The sequence below is a fragment of the Mesoplodon mirus genome (genome assembly GCF_964341445.2).
Source record: "Mesoplodon mirus genome assembly, chromosome: 13".
In the NCBI taxonomy this organism is placed as follows: domain Eukaryota; kingdom Metazoa; phylum Chordata; class Mammalia; order Artiodactyla; family Ziphiidae; genus Mesoplodon; species Mesoplodon mirus.
Genome location: NC_138989.1, coordinates 27,965,208 through 27,984,880, shown reverse-complemented (window position 1 = coordinate 27,984,880; position 19,673 = coordinate 27,965,208). Strand labels below are relative to the sequence as shown.

The window sequence follows — 19,673 nt, the reverse complement described above, 5'->3', positions numbered from 1 at the left end:
CCATCTCTCAGTTTAATAGTATGATTGTAAAAATAACGTTTTTTGCCTTTAAGTTAAAAACATGGTGTGAGAGAAGTTGACGGATGTATATCTTTATATACATATGTCCTTCCTCTAGAAGAAAGTGAGATGGTGGAATATAGATGCGAAGTTATGCAAGAAAGAGAGTACCTGGATTCTTTTGGGGGAAAAAAAATCTATAATCATACTTACTTTGAAATATAAAAGTTTTCACGTCAGTTGTTCCATATTTTAAAGTAACTGATAGGGCAACAAGCTCCTATAAATAACTCATAAATTGACCCAATGTCTTGTACCTGCTCCAAGTACCATCCTGTGAAGTTACAACTTACATTTACAATGAAAATTCTTCACCCTCTATACTCCTCTGAAACACAGGAGTGGGGCCCGGAGAAGGTCACATGGTGGGCGGGCCGGGGTGGGGGGCTCCTGTATTCTCCTTGACCAGTGGGAAATGTACACAGTAACTCCATTAAGCCTACATTTTCAGGTAACCGCAATTATCCGTTGCTGAACCATCCTGGGTTTGGCAAGGTGAGTGATGTAAGTCATTAGGAACGAAAAACCTCTGCTTTTCTGGAATAGCCTTTACATGTTTTTTGGGGGGGAAAGTTTTCAGATGGGTGAGAACAGACGTGAATTTCCTTGCTGCCATCACGTCCGTGGTCATCACCGTGCCAAGAACGTCTCCCAGGTGTTGCTCTTTTCCCTGCAGATCATGTATGCCCCGCAGTCCAGGAATGGGGGGACTGCCCCAACCTTTCTCCAGAGGGATCGGTTCAGCCGATTCCAGCCCACCTACCCCTACGTGCAACACGAGATCGACCTTCCCCCCACCATCTCCCTGTCGGACGGGGAGGAGCCACCTCCTTACCAGGGGCCCTGCACCCTGCAGCTCCGGGATCCCGAACAGCAGATGGAACTCAACCGAGAGTCTGTGAGGGCCCCGCCCAACCGAACCATATTTGACAGCGATTTGATAGATGTGTCCGTCTACAGCGGGGGCCCACGCCCACCCAGCAGCAATTCAGGCATAAGTGCCAGCACCTGCAGCAGTAACAGGAGGATGGAGGGGCCACCCCCGGCCTACAGTGAGGTGATGGGCCACTGCCTGGGCGCCACTCTCTTCCACCCCCAGCACAGCAGCACACACAGGGGGAGCAGACTGCCACTCCAGCGGGACGGCCCTGGGGGGCACCGAGCTGCCCGTCCAGGGCAAGGACAGGAAGCCCGGGAACCTCATCTGACCTGCGTGCATACCTGACTTAAGAAAGGAGGAGGGAGGTGGTGGCACTACTCCTCCATCCCTAGCACAGCAAGTTCAGTAAAACAGAATGATTCCTTCCACAGGAGCCGCATGCAGGCTGAAATAGTACAAACCTCCTCCAGTCTGGCCGCAAACGGTGTTCATCTGGGGTAGTGATAGGAAAGGGCAGGTTTTGGCAAAGGGTGGGCATGAGAATACAAAGGGGTGCTTTGAAGACATCATGAAATAAAACCCACAGAGGCATCTGACTTGATTATGAAAGCAGATGCAGCAGGGGAAGAGGCCAGAATGGCCTGCTTTACAATTAACTGAATAAAGAGGAAAACATTATTATACGTTATGGGGAAGAATCGCCAGTTTGCTTCCCACCCCCAAACCGTGGAACTTTTGTTTTAAAAATATGATTCTAAATTCCTGTTTTGTGTGCCAAGGTATAAAGTGGAGAAGTCAGATGAATGCAAGGGGTTAATCAGTGTTGTGATGCTGTGTTTTAAAAGTTGCACTATCTTCACGTTTAAGATAATGAGGAAGCTTTACGCGAAGTTCTGTATGTTGTCTTTTCACCTGTGGATTATAATTAGGCCCCATAATCATCTCCCCCATGATCATGCAGGAAAGGGTGTTTGGGGAGGTAGCCTAACGTACGTCACTTACTTACATTCACCAAGAAAGTCACCACACAGTAGTGAATGCATCACTGAGGCACCTGGAGACTCTGGATGGAGTAAACTCCTGCATCCCTGGTGTGCTGAGTCCCTCCAGCCTCAGGCTGCATGTTTTACACCTGCTTACACACCACGCAGTGCTGCCCTGGTCCTCCAGCAGTGCAGTTTCTGTGGTAATTTAGATTTTTTTCACTGTAGCATGAAATATACTCAGATAATACACTATTTTATGCAATAAATTGTTTAAAATGCAAGGTGGCTATTTTTATACTGTTGAAACACATGACTCCAGTGTGTTCCTGCGGTCTCTCCTTCCCGGATAGTGGAGTTCAGGCCTGGATGGCTGGTCAGCAAGACTCAGCAGTTGCTTCTGTGCAGCCCGCTGCCCTGGCATGTGCATGACGCTGGCTGCAGATTCTGTGTAGAAGCCCCTGGGACTGAGGAAGGGACCCATGTGGCCAAGTATGCAGACCAGCACCCGGGAGGAATGCAGTGCTCAGAACCAGATGCACTCCCAGGGGTCACTAAGCCTCTGCAGTGGAGGCCAGAACTGGGTGGGGAGCAACTCAGAGCACAGGATAAAAAGCACAACTTGCAGCTAAAATCAACTAGAAAACTAACCTTAAATATTGTAACATTCATTCTCACCTAAAATAAGTAACTTCCTTCTACAGAAGCATCTGCCTTTGCTGCACCCGGGTGGGGTGCTTCTGTGCAGCCCTTGCCTGCTCTCGCAGGGACCGAGGGCTGGAGGGATGACTCAGGACTCTGACCTGCAGTTCCGGGTGTCTGCTATCGTGGTCTCGGAGGTGGCTGCCCGGTGAGGTGCCCTCGTGCTGCTGGCAGAAAGCTCTCAAACTGCTTTCTGCTGCTCCTTTCCGAGGTTCCTCTTGGTTGGTAGGTCCCTGGGTTTTGTTTGGAGAATTGGAATCTTCATCCATTTCAGACAGTAACATCCACACAAGTAGTCAATCTCTTAAAAGGAGAAGATGGTGGTCAACAACTGTCACTCATGCTTCAGATCCTGTTGAGCAGTGTGCACGCTGAGGGCCATGGCAGGAGCTCTGGGACGGGCAGAGTCCTGGGGGCCTGACCAGAGGACCCCCGCCCACCCACCGTATCAGATGGCCTCGACCTCAAGCCTGTGCTTAAAGGAGGCTGGGACTCTGCGTGGTGTGAGGTTTCCCCTTGTGTTGCTGGTGAAGATGGGAAGGTGCCTGTCCTCCCCATCTTCAGGCAGATTATCAGTCAGCCGTTCCCCTTAGGTGCAGAATGAGGAGGTTGGCTGATGGTGTCATCATTCCAAACCTCACCTTCACTTCTGGTAGAGTGGGTGAACACACCCAGTAGTTCTAGCTCAAAATGGTGAGTTATGCTCAGAAACTTATAAACTCCTTAGTCACTTTGCAAGTACCTGAACATTTTGCACATGTTCACAGTACTGGTAAAACAATTATTTAATTCAAATAACTTTAATTGTTCTTCAAAACCGAGACTGCTCCCTTTCGGCCACCCTATTAGATAACTGCCTCTAATGTAAATAGTTATTTAATGATGCAGACATATCAAACCATGACTTGAATGGTCTCTGAGGCTGGGGCTCTGTAATGAATTAGTTTAAAAGCCAAGGTCATAAATTGAATTAACAGTCAATTTCCCTTCAACACAGGAAAAAGGTGATTTAGACCTCTGCTCTTTCAAAGGTTATGGCTGACATGGTGTGGAAAGAGGCATGACTGTGAAGCTGCAGCTTGATCAGTGGGGCCTGAGGGTCCAGGTTAGAAACCAGATGGTTAGGGAATCAGTGAGCAGTGGGTGGGAGCTGGGCTCCATCGTCTTAGCGACTCCCTGGATATGAACTCCAGGCACCTTGAGTCCCACTTATAGCAACACTCATGTGTCTGTTGGCTTCAGAAAGGCTAGTGTTCCTCAGGCACTAAGGTTGTCCTTTACTACAAAAGAGATTTTGCTGAAGAAACTGCATTTATTGCGCTGGCCAAAAAGTTCATTCAGGTTTTTCCATGTTACGGAAAAACCTGAACGAACTTTTTGGCCAACCCAACACAAAGTTCTATCTGTGACCAAAATTCAGTGTTAAAAAAGCTTGACAGGGCCTCCCTGGTGGCGCAAGTGGTTGAGGGTCCGCCTGCCGATGCAGGGGATACGGGTTCGTGCCCCGGTCTGGGAGGATCCCATATGCCGCGGAGCGGCTGGGCCCGTGAGCCATGGCCGCTGGGCCTGCGCGTCCGGAGCCTGTGCTCCGCAACGGGGGAGGCCACAACAGTGAGAGGCCCGCATACCGCAAAAAGGAAAAAAAAAAAAAAAAAAAAAAAAAAGCTTGACAAGCATACCCTCTGTCCTCCGTACCACAAATTCACTTGGACACACAGCCCAGACAGCAGAGGAGAATGTGCAAAACTTGGGAAGGTTTGTCGTGAGGATGACACTTAAGTCCACTAACTGCAGCTGGGAGAGGAGGACACAGCGGCCAGCAGGAAGCGGGGGGCCTTCTACCCCAGCATAGGGACCTGTACTCAGATGAGTGTGTCTCCAGCTTCAAATTATCCCCCTCTTCACCTGTATTTTATCATCGTAAGAATGAGAAGGGCTCAAAGGCAAGCACTTTTCAAAAGCAGCTCAGATCTGGAAGAATCCATTCAAATTCCCACCCTCCTCAGAACCAGTGGCTGCATCCTGACAGGTGGGCCTGGATCTTACCTCCACCTGCTCTTCTGTCCAGAGAGTCCTTGCAGAGACTGTCCGGGTCCATGAGCCCCTCCAAAGCAGCTTCCATTTGCTGCTGGCCACCAGGCTCCCACACTGGTCTGGCTGCGAGGCAGCGGCTAGGGGCTGCTCTCTAAGCCTTGTGTTCGCTGTGCCAAGGCTGCTGCTTGAGGTCTGCTGCTTAGAACAGCAACATGTACCATTCATTTTTCTTAAAATTTCCAGAGCTGAGCAGTGTCTGTGAAGGAAAAACTGGGAAAGATACTTGTGTGGGGCGCAGGGCCTTGCGGTGACAGCCCCCACCCCCAACCTTGGTGGAGAAGCAGGGACCAGGCTCCCCTTCTGCACGGTCACCTTGGTTACCATGGCCTTGGCGAAATGGAGATGCATTGGCAAGTCCTCCCCAGTGTAAGGACGCTGTGTCTAAAGGGGCCCAACAAAAGCAGATGAAAGACCTGCTCTCACCCCGACCACAAATGGGTCCCAGCAGCTCACCTGAATTGTGCGAATTCCACAGGTATCAGGATTTTATGTTCACGGCCAGGGTTAGACGGCCACTTGCTGCTCCTGCCTTGAGGCTGGTGTGCAGGGAGGGACGCCTTGTGAGCAGCGCTGTCCTCAGTGTGTGTGAGGTGCTGGGGTGAGAGCTGTACAAAGATGCAGATGGTGAAGATCCACGTCCTTTCATAGAGCTCAGCGTGGCAGTAGTTTTTAAGCGGCCAAGGTGTCTCATGTTCTAACTTCTGCAGATGCGGGAACCCAGCCCCCTTTGTTGTGCCTCACTCACAATGGTGCTTTCAGTGTCTGTCAGGAGTTCATTTGTAAGGTGCTGTATATAACTTGACTATATTACGCACATATCCTACCCAATGGGTAGAACAAAACTTTGTTAATACTGCAATATAAGGTATAGATACCAATTTTAACAGAAATGGCATAGAATTTGTGAATGCCTATGTGCTTTGTCCTCTTTTATAAGGAAATTTGCAAATGGATGCATACAGATAAAAGTCTATGTAGTTTATTAATAAATATCACTATTGTAACACAAGGGAAACAAGTCTGAACAAGCAAGCACAGCCTATGAACAACATATGTACAGCAATCAGAGTTGCATCTTTGCTGTGAAAACACTTAAGAAATAATTTTTTAAAATACCACAGCCTTTTGGAGCCACCAGATGCTTATTTTAATCCCTTCAATAATGTTCAGTTGGACCAGTATTAGCTATAATCAGAAAAAAATGTGGATTTTTCAACTTGCTTTATGAAAAAATATTCTATCTCATGTTGTAGAATGAAGAGGGTAAACCCAGTGAAGAGTGCACTTTTCACTGAAATTGCAAAACTTAGATCAGAGTGAGCACATTAGCCTGCAGCAGAGGACTGTGCAGCCCAGACGCATTTGTGACCATCTGTCTTTCTGTGCCTTTTTGACAAACGGAAGCTGTGGAACCAGTGAATGAACAGTAGCATTTGCAGGAAAAATAACTTAGGACAAACCAGTCCACTTGAGAAGACCCCAGTCTCAGAAAGATTTGTTATGGGTTATAATTAGCAGATTGGCAAATCAGCCAGCCGAGTGAATTCTTATGTCCTGTCCCTTCCTTTTGGTGTCTCCTGGTGATCACGACCCCAGAAACAGACTAGGCTTTGCCACTGACCAGGGACCACGTCACACCCCCTGACTCAGCATCTACTTACAGCTCTGTCTTTAGTGGCTGACGGTGACTTCTGCATTTATCTTCAAATATTCTAATCTTGAAAAAAGAAAAAAGAAGAGCCTATGACAATGTTCATTAAAACCATGGATGAAATCGTGGGTGTGGGCATCCTTCCCAGTGCCATCCACGGTTTCGTGAAATTCTGCCCACCTGATCCATATTTCCAGTTTATTCTGTCATCAGAGGATGTAAATTCTAATAATTCGTTTTTTATTTGTTCCGTGGTGTATGTTTTGATTTTGAGAATCACGACAGAGTCATACTCTTGTCCTCCACAAAACAATTACTGATTATCCTTAAACTGAAAACACCTCTGCACCTCTTGATGCTAATGGACCAAAGGTCAGCCCTTCTTTGTGCTTTGCAAGGCCCACAAGAAGATGGGGATCTGTGTTTTCTGCACCCACTGCCCCCGCTGTCTGCTCACTGCCAATGGCAGCGGCCCTGGTGGTTCAGGTCAAGGGTGGAGGCTCCTCCCTGTTAGAAAAACTCCCTCAGGCTTCACCTCTTGGGAGGACTGCTGAGCAAGAGTGTCATCTGATGATGTTCTGGACTCAAAGGCACTAAATTTGTTACCACGTCATGGCTTTTCTACAGGACTAATAGAGGCTTAAACTTTACTGTTAATTATACTGGTTCATCTTAATGTGCTTGCTGGTATATTGCTATTCTTCATTTCATGGCTTTCAAAAATCACACTTTCTGGTGTAAAAGCTGTTTTTAAATATGTACAATACTATTCATAGCATTTAATTCACTTAATTTTCACTAGGCTGCTTTATAATGAAAAAGTACAACTGTATCTGAACTTTGCAACAGTTGTTCACGTGATCTATAATAATCTGAAGTTGTTAAAGTCTTTTTTTTAAACAGACATTTGTGCTTACTGTTCAACATAATTCCCAGTTATACACAGAGAAAGATTTCCAGCTGTCATGTATCTGCCTCTTTAACTGAGCGAGGGGATGTAGTTCTTAGACCCAAGGTCTGTAACCGCAATCCGGACTTTTAAAGGAAGATGTTGCTCTAAGTGCTGTGTGTTATGAAATCAGCCTCTTCTGCTTGTTCTTAATGCTGTGTTCGAACCACAGCTCAAAATCATTAAAAATGATCACTGATACACGTCTCCTGTTTTTTTTAAAAAATATTTCACAGACAAAGCACATATGTTGGGGGGTGGGGGGGAAACTACTTGTATTTAAAAACCCGTCTCAGAAACGGTTCTTATGGTTCTCCAGGTAACCGTCCCATTCAGTTCTTATTCACTCTGACTTTTCAGAAATCATTATATTTGCTATAAACCCTGGCAGATCACATCATACAGTTCTGGGTTCTACAAAGAACACTCAGGGATTGTCACCTGAGATGAGGTGTCACCTTCAGGCTTCTGGAAGCTGTGACAGACAAACTGAGTCAACTCAGCCCAAAACGTGAGCAAGACTTCTAAGAGAATTGTTCAGCAGACACCCTCAGAGGCTAAATAATAAGGTCATTGGCATCAGAGGTTTTCAGTTCGTGATGATGGAGCAAAAGGAATCTAAGTTTCCTTCACTGAGAGATTAGAATGATATCTCTAAGCTCTAAGTAAGTATATGGATTCACAGATTACATAACTGTGAATGTATAAAACTTCATACAACCTACCAAACTACTAGAATAAGTGAGTTTAGCTTGGTTGCAGGAAATACAATTACAATATTTTTGCATTTCTATACGTTAGTAATGAACTGTGGAAACAAATGAACTTTGGAAACTGAAATCTTAAAATACCATTTAAATATAACTGTATGGGCCCCAAACTCTAGTTATAAAACTTTTTGGCCACACCCCGCAGCTTGTGGGATCTTAGTTCCCTGATCAGGGATTGAACCTGGGCCATGGCAGTGAAAGCGCCAAGTCCTAACCACTGGACCGCTAAGGAGCTCCCATAAAACCCATTTTAGATTCTGAATTAATTTTTTAAGACAATTTTTGAAAGGGGATTAGAAAGCTATAAGGAGGAAAATAGCTGTAAGAAAAGGATTTCTTTCTATTAAAACAGCAAATAGTCACTGATAAACCACATTATGCTCTTGAATAAATTCTATAATCTCTTATTCAGCAGATATTTGAGAAATTTTAAAGAATATTCCCCAAACTTATATCCCTCAGTGAAGGTAAGACCAGTATAAACTTTTGTCACAGAAGGAGAGGAGATTCCAGGCTTGATTCCTACTGGATTGGGTTCAGTAAACCCATTTCTATATGAGGTCACCTGGTTGGCTGGGTCTAGGGTCTGGGTGCAGGAAGGTTACTTGGAGCTGCTCTGGAGGAGGCAGGAGATGGTCAGGGTGGGCCCACTGGTGTCCATCTGGGCAGCGCGGGGCTCAGTGTGGTGCTGAGAAACCAGAGACTACACTCCTGGAGGACAGGAGGTGGGACACTGATCTCCACTGTTGGGGGCCTGTGGGACCCCTTCCTGCAGCCCTGGCTGTGCACTGAGAAGGCTCTGAAGACTTCAGAGGAAGCCCCAGGCCAAAAACAGACAATAGGCCTGGAGGCTGCCCGTGACCCAGGAGCTGTCCATCGGGCTGGAGCTGAAGTGCCAGAGGCCAAGGAGCCCCTGTGGGCCCTCGAAAGCCGAGGCACCACCAGCCAGGGAGGGAGACACCAAGGTCTGGACCCACCGTTTTCTGCTCAGGCTACACTCAGCACAGGACATAACAGAGCCCAACACCTCCCTCCCTGGCGACAGGCTCCCTGCTGACCCACCTGGTACATGGGGAGCCCCCACTGCACTTCAGGGCCTGCACCAGATCCCATACCCCATCAGTCTCTGGCTTTCTTGTACTGACTTCTGTTCATTGGGTCGTTTGTGAAACAGCAGAGCTGCCAACAGCTAAGGAGATGGACTAGCAACTCAGGCAGCCCTCTCCCTGCACCCTTGAGGACATCTAGAAAAGCAGTGTGCTCGAAAGAAACCTCCAGAATCCTTCAGAGAGCCACTCACAGTGGCCTTGGGACAAACACTTATTTCTGACTCTCCATGATGACACTTGCACAAAACATTTTATAACGAGCCTGTTACTTAAAACATCATAGTTAGATTTCTCTCGTTACACTGTTTTAACGTTTTGCTTTGAATGGATTCTAATTAAAATGCATGTTTTAAAATAGCAGCCAAAAGGTAAAAGCTGTGCATTTGTAAATTTCATTGTTTTGATGGCATGTCTGTCCAGACTTTGGGCTTTTGCCCTAATAATGTAAACCTCATTCACCCTACTTTAAAAAATTCAAAAGCTACAGTCTTAGTAATTTGAACACAGCATGGCGTTAACTGCAATACAGACTTCCAAAAGGCTTTACCAGGAAGCAGTACATATACATTTACACACATTTGTGTATAGTATACTGCTCCTATATGACTTAACCTGTTTACAAAGCCATTTGCATTTATAGAGTTTACTGTGGTACTACCACCAGAATCTGGAAGCACAAAATATTCTAGCAGTCTACACTAGCAGACAGAGTAAGCGTGCTTTCAAATCAAAGTGCTGACTTTGGCCTCTCCCACGTGGCAGGCCAGGGACCCATCCCCTTGGCCCCACCTAAGCCAGGCTGTGTCTGCCACCCTGACTTCGGTGGGGGACCCTGAGGTCCTGCTTGAGATTTCCTGCTTACAGTCCAAGGGCAGCACAGGCTTTGGAGCCTGTAGACCTGGCGGCCTCAAGTATTAGCTCTGTCTCAGGTTAATGTCTTCAAATGTCACGCATACAACAGGGTCACCTGTGCGAAGACTGGAGGAGAGGGTGTGCTTGCCACATGCGGCCCCCACAGAGGGACCTGTGCTGTTCAGCTTTCACTTTCCAGGTTCGCCCAATTCCTACAGACTTGTAAATAGCACTCTGCCTTGGCATGCTCTCTACGCTAACACTGCAGCTTAAAATGCCAGTGACGGAAACGGGCCAAGTTAGTGCCAAGGGGGTTGGAGCACCTGTGTCAAGGCAGAGACTGAACCACCAGGACCCAAACCTCCTCGCCACGGTTTTAAGTAAAATACATCTGTTTCTTTTCTCATTACTCTAGATGTGGGCAGCTTTTTTGGTTAACAAACCATGTTGTGTATGTGTTGGGGAGTGTTCTTACAACCTTAGCAATAAAATGTGAAAATCTGAAGGGAGAATAGTTTAAAAAAAATAATTTCCCACCTTGCCCCCATTTTTTCCTTCTCTGGCTTCCTTTCTGTGTGGGGTGGGGGAGCTAACACTGATCTGAGTGCTGTCACGGCCTCAAGGAAACCGCATGGACCCCAGGCTCCTGGTGCCGGGATCCTGTACCACGTATGCATCCTCTTCACCAATGCTGGCACACTCCCTTTCTTCTGGAACCATCCACGAGCACATGGTTTTGCCTCACTGTCAACCTCCCGTTAACCTCCCGCACACATGTTCTCCACTCCTAGAGAGGCCAGCCTAACAGTTCTTAGTCGGGGATACACTGAACTTCCCAGTGAGAAAAGTTACCACAAAAGCCAGCTCCTGATGCTTCAGATGTTCCACCGATTGACCCCAAGGAAAAGGAAAATTCCAATCTGAGCTGCTCCAAGTGTCGCAAATGCAGGCTCAGGTGCTGTGACCACCACCATGACCCTCCACACAAGTGCAGTAGGAAAAGCGAACTCACTTTCTTCCCACGGGAGGATGGGGTATTTTCTGAGGCTGAATCCTCTTTGGATAATGAAATATCACTCTAAAGAAAGAATTAAAGAAAATTATGATGCCATGAAGCAACTAAGCCCATGCACCACAACTACTGAGCCTACGCTCTAGAGCCCGTGAGCCACAGCTGCTGAGCCCGCGAGCCACAACTAGTGAAGCCTGCACACCTAGAGCCCGTGCTCCGCAGCAAGAGAAGCCACTGCAGTGAGAAGCCAGAGCACCACAACAGAGTAGCCCCTGCTCACAGCAACTAGATAAAGCCCGTGTGCAGCAACGAAGACCCAACGCAGCCAAAACAAACAAACAAATAAATAAAAATTTATTTAAAAAAAGAAAATTATGAAGTTAAAAGGGAAAAGATGATGGAAGTCACCAGAAGAGGACAGGGGATTAGGAATATTCATAAATTGGCTTCAGCTCCAAAAATACAAAGAATTTAAAAAATTCCAAAGCAGGTACTTACTTTACCTTACTTAGTTCCTGGATTTGAATGTCTGACCCGGCTCTCCTGCACCTTTCTTCAACTACAACTACTGGCCTCAACATTCTGAAGTGACCCACTAGAGGGAAAATTGGGTTTATGACTGAGAAAACTTCTATTAATCTAAAATGCTTCCAAAATAATGCAGTTACAAAATGATCTAGATTTATCAACAGAAGTTGCATTAGGTTTTGTGGACAAGTGTTTGACTGATAATAATATTTTCAACTTTTTTTGGAAAGTAAGACTCGTCCCTTATTTCCAAACCAAAAGAAGTGAGGAATGCAATTACAACCTACCGTATCTTCCATCTTCTTCAGGAGGGGAATGACAACCACATGGTGATGGAGCACGATGGCAACCAAGCCCTGTAACTCTACCTCCAGACCAAGGTGAATGGCAGGGCAGTCAGTGTTTGAGGACTGGACAAACTGTGCCTTTGGGACCCTTGCAAAGAGAGAACCCAAACAGCCACTATTCTTAGAGAAGTAAAGCAACAGCCATAATTAAGTCACAAGATTGTATCCAAAGAAAATATTGACTCAAATTCAATAAAATACAAATTAGTCAAAATGTGCTTCAAATCATTACAGAATCTCAAACCTCATACTTAGAGGTGCACACAAAATAACAGCTTAATATTTGTGTATATAGAGGAAATGCTATATGTTCTTTTTTTAAAAAAACAAACCCTCAATTAGTGTTAAGGATCTGAAACATCTCATTGTTTTACCCTATTTAGATTATACTAGGTAGATTTCATGTTGATTAATATTAGATATATTTCATATATGGTACACTTAAAAGTAATCTTATGAAATTACCCAAATGGAGTAAAAGGCTGACTTTCAGCAGGTACCTGATTAGAAAGTCAGGAAACACCTGCAAGTTTTCTGTCCCGCTCTTACTGAGGAGTGGGCCATAGCGCCTGCCCACCAGAGGGAGGGAGAACCCATACCGGCTACCGCAGGACAACCAGGCACGTTTGCATGCAAACTCGCCTTTTTCTTTTTCACTTCAAAGAGAGTTTCTACCATTTAAAATGGTCAAAATTCAAAGCAGAAAAAGCTGGACATAGGGAGGGAGGGAGGGAGAGGTAAGGCAAGAAGGAAGAAAGGTTCTATGCATTCCTCACAGTCAGGAAGAATGAGAATATACTGTGGCTACACGTGCAACATCTCAGACCTGTCCTACAACTTCTGCTCTTATGGACCATGCTGTCCCAGAGAAAACACAACGTGAAAGTGCTTTCTGTTGTCTCAGGCTCCATGAGCCCTCTACCTGTAGATAGAAACCACAAGTGCTGAGGAGGACTTTGGGGCTGCCTGTGCACTTCCCACAAGCACTGTCCAAGTCAGCGGAATAATGTCATACTCTGCCTTGAAGGCTTCTGAAGTCAAGCCGCATTCTCTCTGCTGAGAGAATCATTCTTATCAAAATAGCCAGATAACTGCCACAAGATAATTATGATCTGTCATCATTACTGTTGGTGGCTGCCAGCGATTTACGGAGAATACAGCTTGATTTTCAAAGCCTAACCCTGAAGAATCAAGACAACCAAAAACTTGTTTTAATGAGTTAAAATGAACCAGCCTGACATGGAAGTCACAAAGGAAAAAAATCTCAAAGAGGGAAAACTATACCCAATCGGCGCATACTTAGCATTTCTCAAATGTAAGTTACAAGCTCAAAATGCAGGACAAATATCTTTCAAAAATCAGAAAGCCAGGCCAAAATTCACAGCTGAAGACGAATTCTGGCCAAGTCTCTAAGGGAAGGAGAATTCTTGCCTCTATTGTTCCTTTGGGTCAAGGAGGCAGAATCTTTTGGGTACTCTGTAATATACAGATGTACCAAGAGAGACCAAACAAAGCTCCTATTTGCAGAATGAATAATTAAAAGCACCCACCTCTGGTTCTGCAGATTTCTGGTTCAGGTGGTTAAATTCCAAGGCGGTAGAGAGGCCCATACTTTTTATGAACACTCCTGTGCAACTCCGGCCTCTAGGCCAATGTGACTGGACGCACCGTAGACCATGGCTCAGGAAAAGCCAACTGAGTAAGCATCTAATACCAAAAACTACTTCAAACCAATGTTGGTAACACTTAATCTAAATGTATTTTACTTTCTTCTAAATATTTTTAATCTAAATGTATTTAATCTAAATGTATTTTAATCTTAATCTAAATGTATTTTACTTTCTTCTAAACTAACTCCATATGTTCCCTATGGAGATTCAATTTTGAAAATCTGAAATAAATGAAGGTCCCCATTTTAAAAAGTAAGCTGTAGCCAACAGAAGAAATATGTCTATATTACCATGAAAGCAAGTATTTTTCAGACAGAATCCTTTGAAAGCAAGTATTTTTCAGACAGAATCCTTTAATAATTCAGAAATGTATATCTCACCAATGCATTTTATAAAAACGGTATCATCTCAAAGGTATCAGGAAAGATGCACGTACTCTTTCTGACTCATTTGCTAAAACATTTTCTGTCCATTTCATTACCATCACCATACTCTACAATCTTGTACAGTGGCTTTGTTCAGAACATCTGAATTTGGGTAAGAAATCCTGAAGATGAACCAAGTGGAAAGAACACAAGAAAGAGCTAGATATGTCTAACGCACAACTTGCTTCTTTTCTTCAAACACCTCTTCTGCCCAAACTGTTAAGATGTTTATACAATTCCTGGAATTACCTTCTGAGGTCACTGAAATAAGACAGCCAATAGCTCCATTGCTTCCTAGAGCATAAAGGACTACAGTAACATCTTCCATCTGTAAATAAATGGAAGGCATATTCTATAACAAATAAGCTGAAGATTATATTTGAAGGCATAGTTTTATTATTTTCACTAGTGACAGGAAGGTGACCTTAATACATGAACTCTTTCTCCTTTGTTGGAATCTGCAAATAGCACCCTACTGTATGCAAAATGTTGGTTCAGTAAGAGACATTTTTGTGGTACTTTAAAAGGTTGGTTTTGCTATTTTTCTTGAATAAACTAAGTCTTTTTTTACCTAATCTATTTTTCATTTCAATTGTTAATTTGCTGAGCAAACACTTTTAACCTATTTTATAGGTGTTAAATTAAATCTCAGCCATGGCTCCCTCTTTACCCTGTCAAAAATCCTACTTAAATACAGATGTGCACACCAGACACAGCAAGTATAAGGCTTATGGTAAATGAAATGGTTATGATATTTATCACACACACACCCAGATAATTGAACTCAATGCCCACTATGTGCTGCTGGCTTGCTACGAATACTCCATACGCATATTCCAGGGGTCCCCCTTTTGGCTCTTTGTAGCGTCCCTTAAGGACTAGGTTAGCAAGATGAGAGCAGCAGCATTTGACAAGATCAGATATTCCTGATACCAAATAATGACAAAAGAACTTCTTACACCTTCAGAGGAATGTTTTACTAGAGAATTTCAAAGCACTCCCTAGTATCTCACTTTCTGTAACTGGACAAACACAACACAATTATGAAACTGGATGGCAACAAATCTCAAACGGGCTGAACCAAAGGTGGAAACTCAGGGTTATTAGTGCTTCTAAGACCCACAATTTATCCTCATTGGAAAACACGCCCTATGCAACGTGAAAAGTAAAAAGAAAGTTTCATATAACACATGATTTTAAACCAAGCAGTCTCAGTGGTTAAAAATAAACAAACAAGAAATTTGTTAGTATCCATCTTAGCATTTAATATATGCAAAAATGTGAATTATTTAATAAACAAGCTAAAACATGTTCACTGTTTTTGGATTTGAAAATGTGCTGTCAATTTGAAATCACACGTTTGATCTGTATCAGGAGACAAACCATCCTGCCTGATCGGGCCTGCATGTGGCAGAGTGAGCCCTGCCCCCTCACCACTCCACCCACCCCCACAAAGAAGAGTCCAACCACAGCACAGCCAATATAATGATGAGATGTATCAAATGCAAACATTTTTTTCCCTTTAAAGTATTCTCTAAATTTGGCCAAACTCAGTATTTAATACGAAAACCCTGCCTCACAGCAGTGATGCCTGAGGCCTTATCAGATCACTCACAACAAAGACAATCTAGAAAGAGGCCATTCCCTCTTTCAACTCAAAGGTTAGAACTGAAGTAAAGGCAGTTAGAGCAAAAGGAAACACACAAACACATCCTCAAACACACCCACACAAATCGTGGCAACTTTCACATCTGACAACGACTGAATTTCATTCCAAGCAGGTTTTAATGACAGCTTTGCTATTTAAAAAATTCAAGTAAGGATGTTTCAATGCAAGAGGAAAACAGCAGCTACAATCTTAAAATTTTACTCCATAATGGAATCAAGACCGACTCTGGCTGGTGGAGACCAGGTGGCAGGGACAGGCAGGTCCCATCCTCCCAAACCTGCACTGCCGAGAACCACAAGCTGCAGGCACTGCTAAGGGTATCTGATCTCCACCATAAACTTACGGTGTAATGATTTTCCCTTTTCCTCTGAGAGATCAGTTGGAGAGGACATGATGCAGGAATAACAGTTTTACATTCTGGGTGAGAAAGTGCTATGACCGCACAGATTTGCTTAAAAAATTTGATTATGGCAAGCTTCAGGTAAAAATCATTTTTAAAGGGTCAATTTTTCACTTACATATAACCAATATATCTTATTTACATATATATGACCCAATTTTCATTCAGCTTTCTTTATATGAAGTCTACATTTTAACTGGTATGTAACCATTATATACTATCTTTAGGGAAACACTAAATATCCTCTTATTCACAGGCAGTTCTGATGATAAGTTTGTCTCCACACTGAGAAGTGAATATCGTTAAAACCTCAAAGAATAACAAATATGAAGACCTAGTGTTACATCTGTGTAGGGCCACACCAGCTATGCAAGGAGTCAGCAGCTATCTAAACACAAAGCAAGGATGACTGAAGACATGGACCACTGCTTAACGCTGCTACTGACATGAAATTCTTATACTGGGTTCATTTTTTCTTTTCAAAAAACACTGATTTTTCTAGTGATGTTTAACTTTAAAAAGTTATCTTAGGGCTTCCCTGGTGGCACAGTGGTTGAGAGTCCGCCTGCCGATGCAGGGGACACGGGTTCGTGCCCCGGTCTGGGAAGATCCTGCATGCCGCGGAGCGGCTGGGCCCGTGAGCCATGGCCGCTGATCCTGCGCGTCCGGAGCCTGTGCTCCGCAACAGGAGAGGCCACAACAGTGAGAGGCCCGCGTATCACAAAAAAAAAAAAAAAAAAAAAAAAAAGAAGTTATCTTAGTTCTTTAACCCTCAGAGAACTGCTATATTTAGGCTGCTAACCAAAAAAATAATCAAGAGCATGTACCTTTGTCCATAGTCCCCAAGGGTTAAAGTGCAGGAACTGTCTATAATCTGGTATATAAGGCACCCTATTCCACTTTTTTCTTAAAAGAAACCTTTTCTTTGGTTTCTTGCAGTTTTTCAGTGAGTCTGTCCTTTGTCTCCTCCATCTTCTCTGTGAGGAGTTCCTTTGTCTCCTCCATCCTGTCCTGCAGATACTCCTTCACAGGAGGTGGCGTCGACATGTAGCCACGGCTGCGCAGATACCTCACAGTGAAGGAGGTCCCCCCCAGGGTCACAGTGTACCGCGCGGGCGTTGCAATCTGCGGGAAAATGAAATGGGCAGATCAGTACTGATTATAACTGTTGTCTTAAGCAAAAACAGTGTGAAGTTAAAATTCTTGTTAATAACCAAACTATCAATTACTTTATTGCTTCATAAGGCTGTTATATCCTATATGGTTTTCCCTCCTAACATTCCGTATTTGTCACCGAGACACTGACCCAGGATTAGAGAACAGGGGCAGTACCAAAGTTCTGTACCCATGTGCTAGTGAACCTGGGGGGAAGACTCACTGAGAACCAGAGGGAGGGCTCAGGACCCTCCCTATAACAAAGGCACATGCATTTCCACTCCCCAGAAACCCTGCCGACCTGCACATATTGTTCATCTAAACCGGAACCAAACTGAGGGGCAAACCCGGGCCAAATGTTTGTTCTTCACTGTTTAGTTTAGTTTCACTTCCAAATCTCTTTTCTTTGGCTTTTCCAGGCTTTATGCTACTTTCTCATTACAGTCCATGCTGGGCTTGGCATCCCAACCAGGAACTTCCATGAGGCCAAAAAGTGGTAAAATGGCACACCTATAGGAGACATGTACACATGTCAACTGACCAGAGGTTTAAGGTCCCAAACTAACTAGTAGATGAACTGGTACAAAGGGAGAATTGTAAGAGCAGAGGCTGCATCACATTCTGAGGCAAGAAACCTCAGTGTCTGCTGCTCTACCTGAGAAACCAGGTTACAGAAACCAAACACCCAGGTGGACCCTCCACACCTCCTTCCTTGCACAGGAACATGAGCAGAGCCCCTGCTGACACCAGCCCACCTGCGTGCCAGCCTTGTGTTTCAATTCCAAGCAGGCCAACAGGCACTGAGCACTGATGTGCCTCCAGAGCACAGCACAGGCACAGTGGAAACACAAAGAAAGAAGACACAACTCTAAATTCCTAGGAGCTCATGATCAAAGACAAAAGACATTAAAAAAAGACCTAACACACGGTGAAATGAGAGCATGGGATAAGGAACAGTTATAATTAGGGAAATGGTTTCAACCATCATGACAGTTGGATTAAGGTTAAATTATACACACTGTTAACTAAAAACTTGATAATTTATTAATTTAATAAGTTTTAATGTTGAAAAACTCAGCAATTAAGCTTTAGCCCTCTAGTCAAAATTATCATATAAGAAATCTCTCAATATTTCAGAGGATTTTAATGAGGATGACAGAATAAAACAACACTATTTTTGAGTACTACTATACACCCGTAATTCTAAGTATTTTCATAACAAAAGTAAAATAACATCTAGTTTCCCAATGTCTTCTACCTGTTTTCTTAGGATAAAGCTACATAGAACCTAATTTTTTGTCAGTTGAGAAAAATTAGATTAATATAGCTAAATTCCACAATTTACAATAATGAGTCTTCTCTTCCAAAATAACGACCCATAAGTGTAAAAACGATCTATTTACAAAGATGTCATTGTCTGAATCCAGACAACTGTAAAGACAATGAACTCCAAAATGAAACATACATTACATCAACAACTAAGTCTAAGGTTTATCACATAAAACAATTTGATTAAACTTTACTATTTTACTTTTTAGAAAGATAAACTAGTATGAACAGTAAAATAAATGCTAAATTTCACTAACATGTCAGGTGGCATGTGGACCTCTGAAAAAGGAAAATTAATGTACTATCAGTAGGAGAAATGTCACAGGGACAACCTGTTCATTAGAAATTCAGAAATCTCACTTTGTCTCATCACAGCAGGTTATGAAAAACCTACCTATTCTTAAGGCAATTCTTCCTAAACCACCATTTTATTTACCCTTAAAAATTTTAGTTTACTTTTAATCATTAGACATGTAAGAGATGAAACACAGTATTTTAAGTTACAACGGTGACCCTGGGAGCAAGCACAGAGTGTTACAGAGGTTCAGCGTGCGGAGCCATCTACCCACAGCAGTACCTACCTTAAACAGGGCATAAGCTGTTAGTGCATTTCCACTCTGGGAATTTTTCAGAATGTTTACTACGCTGTCAGGTAACCCAATAAGTTCTAGAAAAGGAACGACATTCACTCCTCTAAGAAAGAAACAGAAAGTAATTTATATATACATATAGATAAACTTCTAGGGATAAATATTTTCAAAAGATTATCTGAAAACATCAAAACCAAATTCTGTTTAAAAGTCAATTCTGCACCACCAAGCACTCTAATTTCACTCTAAAGGAACAACATGTGCATGAACACCAGCGTCCTGCTGTGTCTCACTGTTCACAGCTTCTGTTCATGGACAACCCTAATTAGCACACTGAGAAAAATAGAATCATTTATCAGAGAAAAATTAATAGCATTAAGTAACCTAAGAGAAATGATCAGAAATGATTCTAACCATTCTCCTGATCTTAGAATCTTTAGTTCCTTAGAATGATCCAACTCAAAGTTTAAGACCTAAGATTTTTTACCTCTAAAATTA

The 19,673-nt window shown here is 43.6% G+C and overlaps 2 protein-coding genes across 9 annotated transcripts in view; one reads left to right on the top strand and one right to left on the bottom strand.

Annotated features, from left to right (window-relative positions):
* Positions 1-1,288, top strand: part of LDLRAD4 (low density lipoprotein receptor class A domain containing 4) — a 288,423-nt gene extending 287,135 nt beyond the window's left edge. The window contains 2 exon segments of the mRNA XM_082639952.1: positions 737-1,204; positions 1,206-1,288. Of these exon segments, the coding sequence (XP_082496078.1) occupies positions 737-1,204; positions 1,206-1,268 (531 nt within the window). The 3' untranslated portion in view covers positions 1,269-1,288.
* A 3,902-nt stretch (positions 1,289-5,190) lies between these two features.
* The window catches only part of FAM210A (family with sequence similarity 210 member A), a 39,912-nt gene continuing 25,429 nt past the window's right edge, over positions 5,191-19,673 (bottom strand). For 3 of the 8 annotated variants that reach the window (XM_082639953.1, XM_082639960.1, XM_082639958.1), the window contains exons 3-6: positions 19,167-19,278; positions 16,929-17,226; positions 6,381-12,025; positions 5,191-5,324 (exon numbers count right to left, since the gene is read on the bottom strand). In XM_082639953.1, the coding sequence (XP_082496079.1) occupies positions 16,993-17,226; positions 19,167-19,278 (346 nt within the window). In that variant the 3' untranslated portion in view covers positions 5,191-5,324; positions 6,381-12,025; positions 16,929-16,992. Of the gene's footprint in view, positions 5,325-5,454; positions 5,540-6,380; positions 12,026-15,798; positions 17,227-19,166; positions 19,279-19,673 lie in introns of those variants that run through there. The other 5 variants (XM_082639954.1, XM_082639956.1, XM_082639957.1 and 2 more) reach the window with 5 other exon arrangements.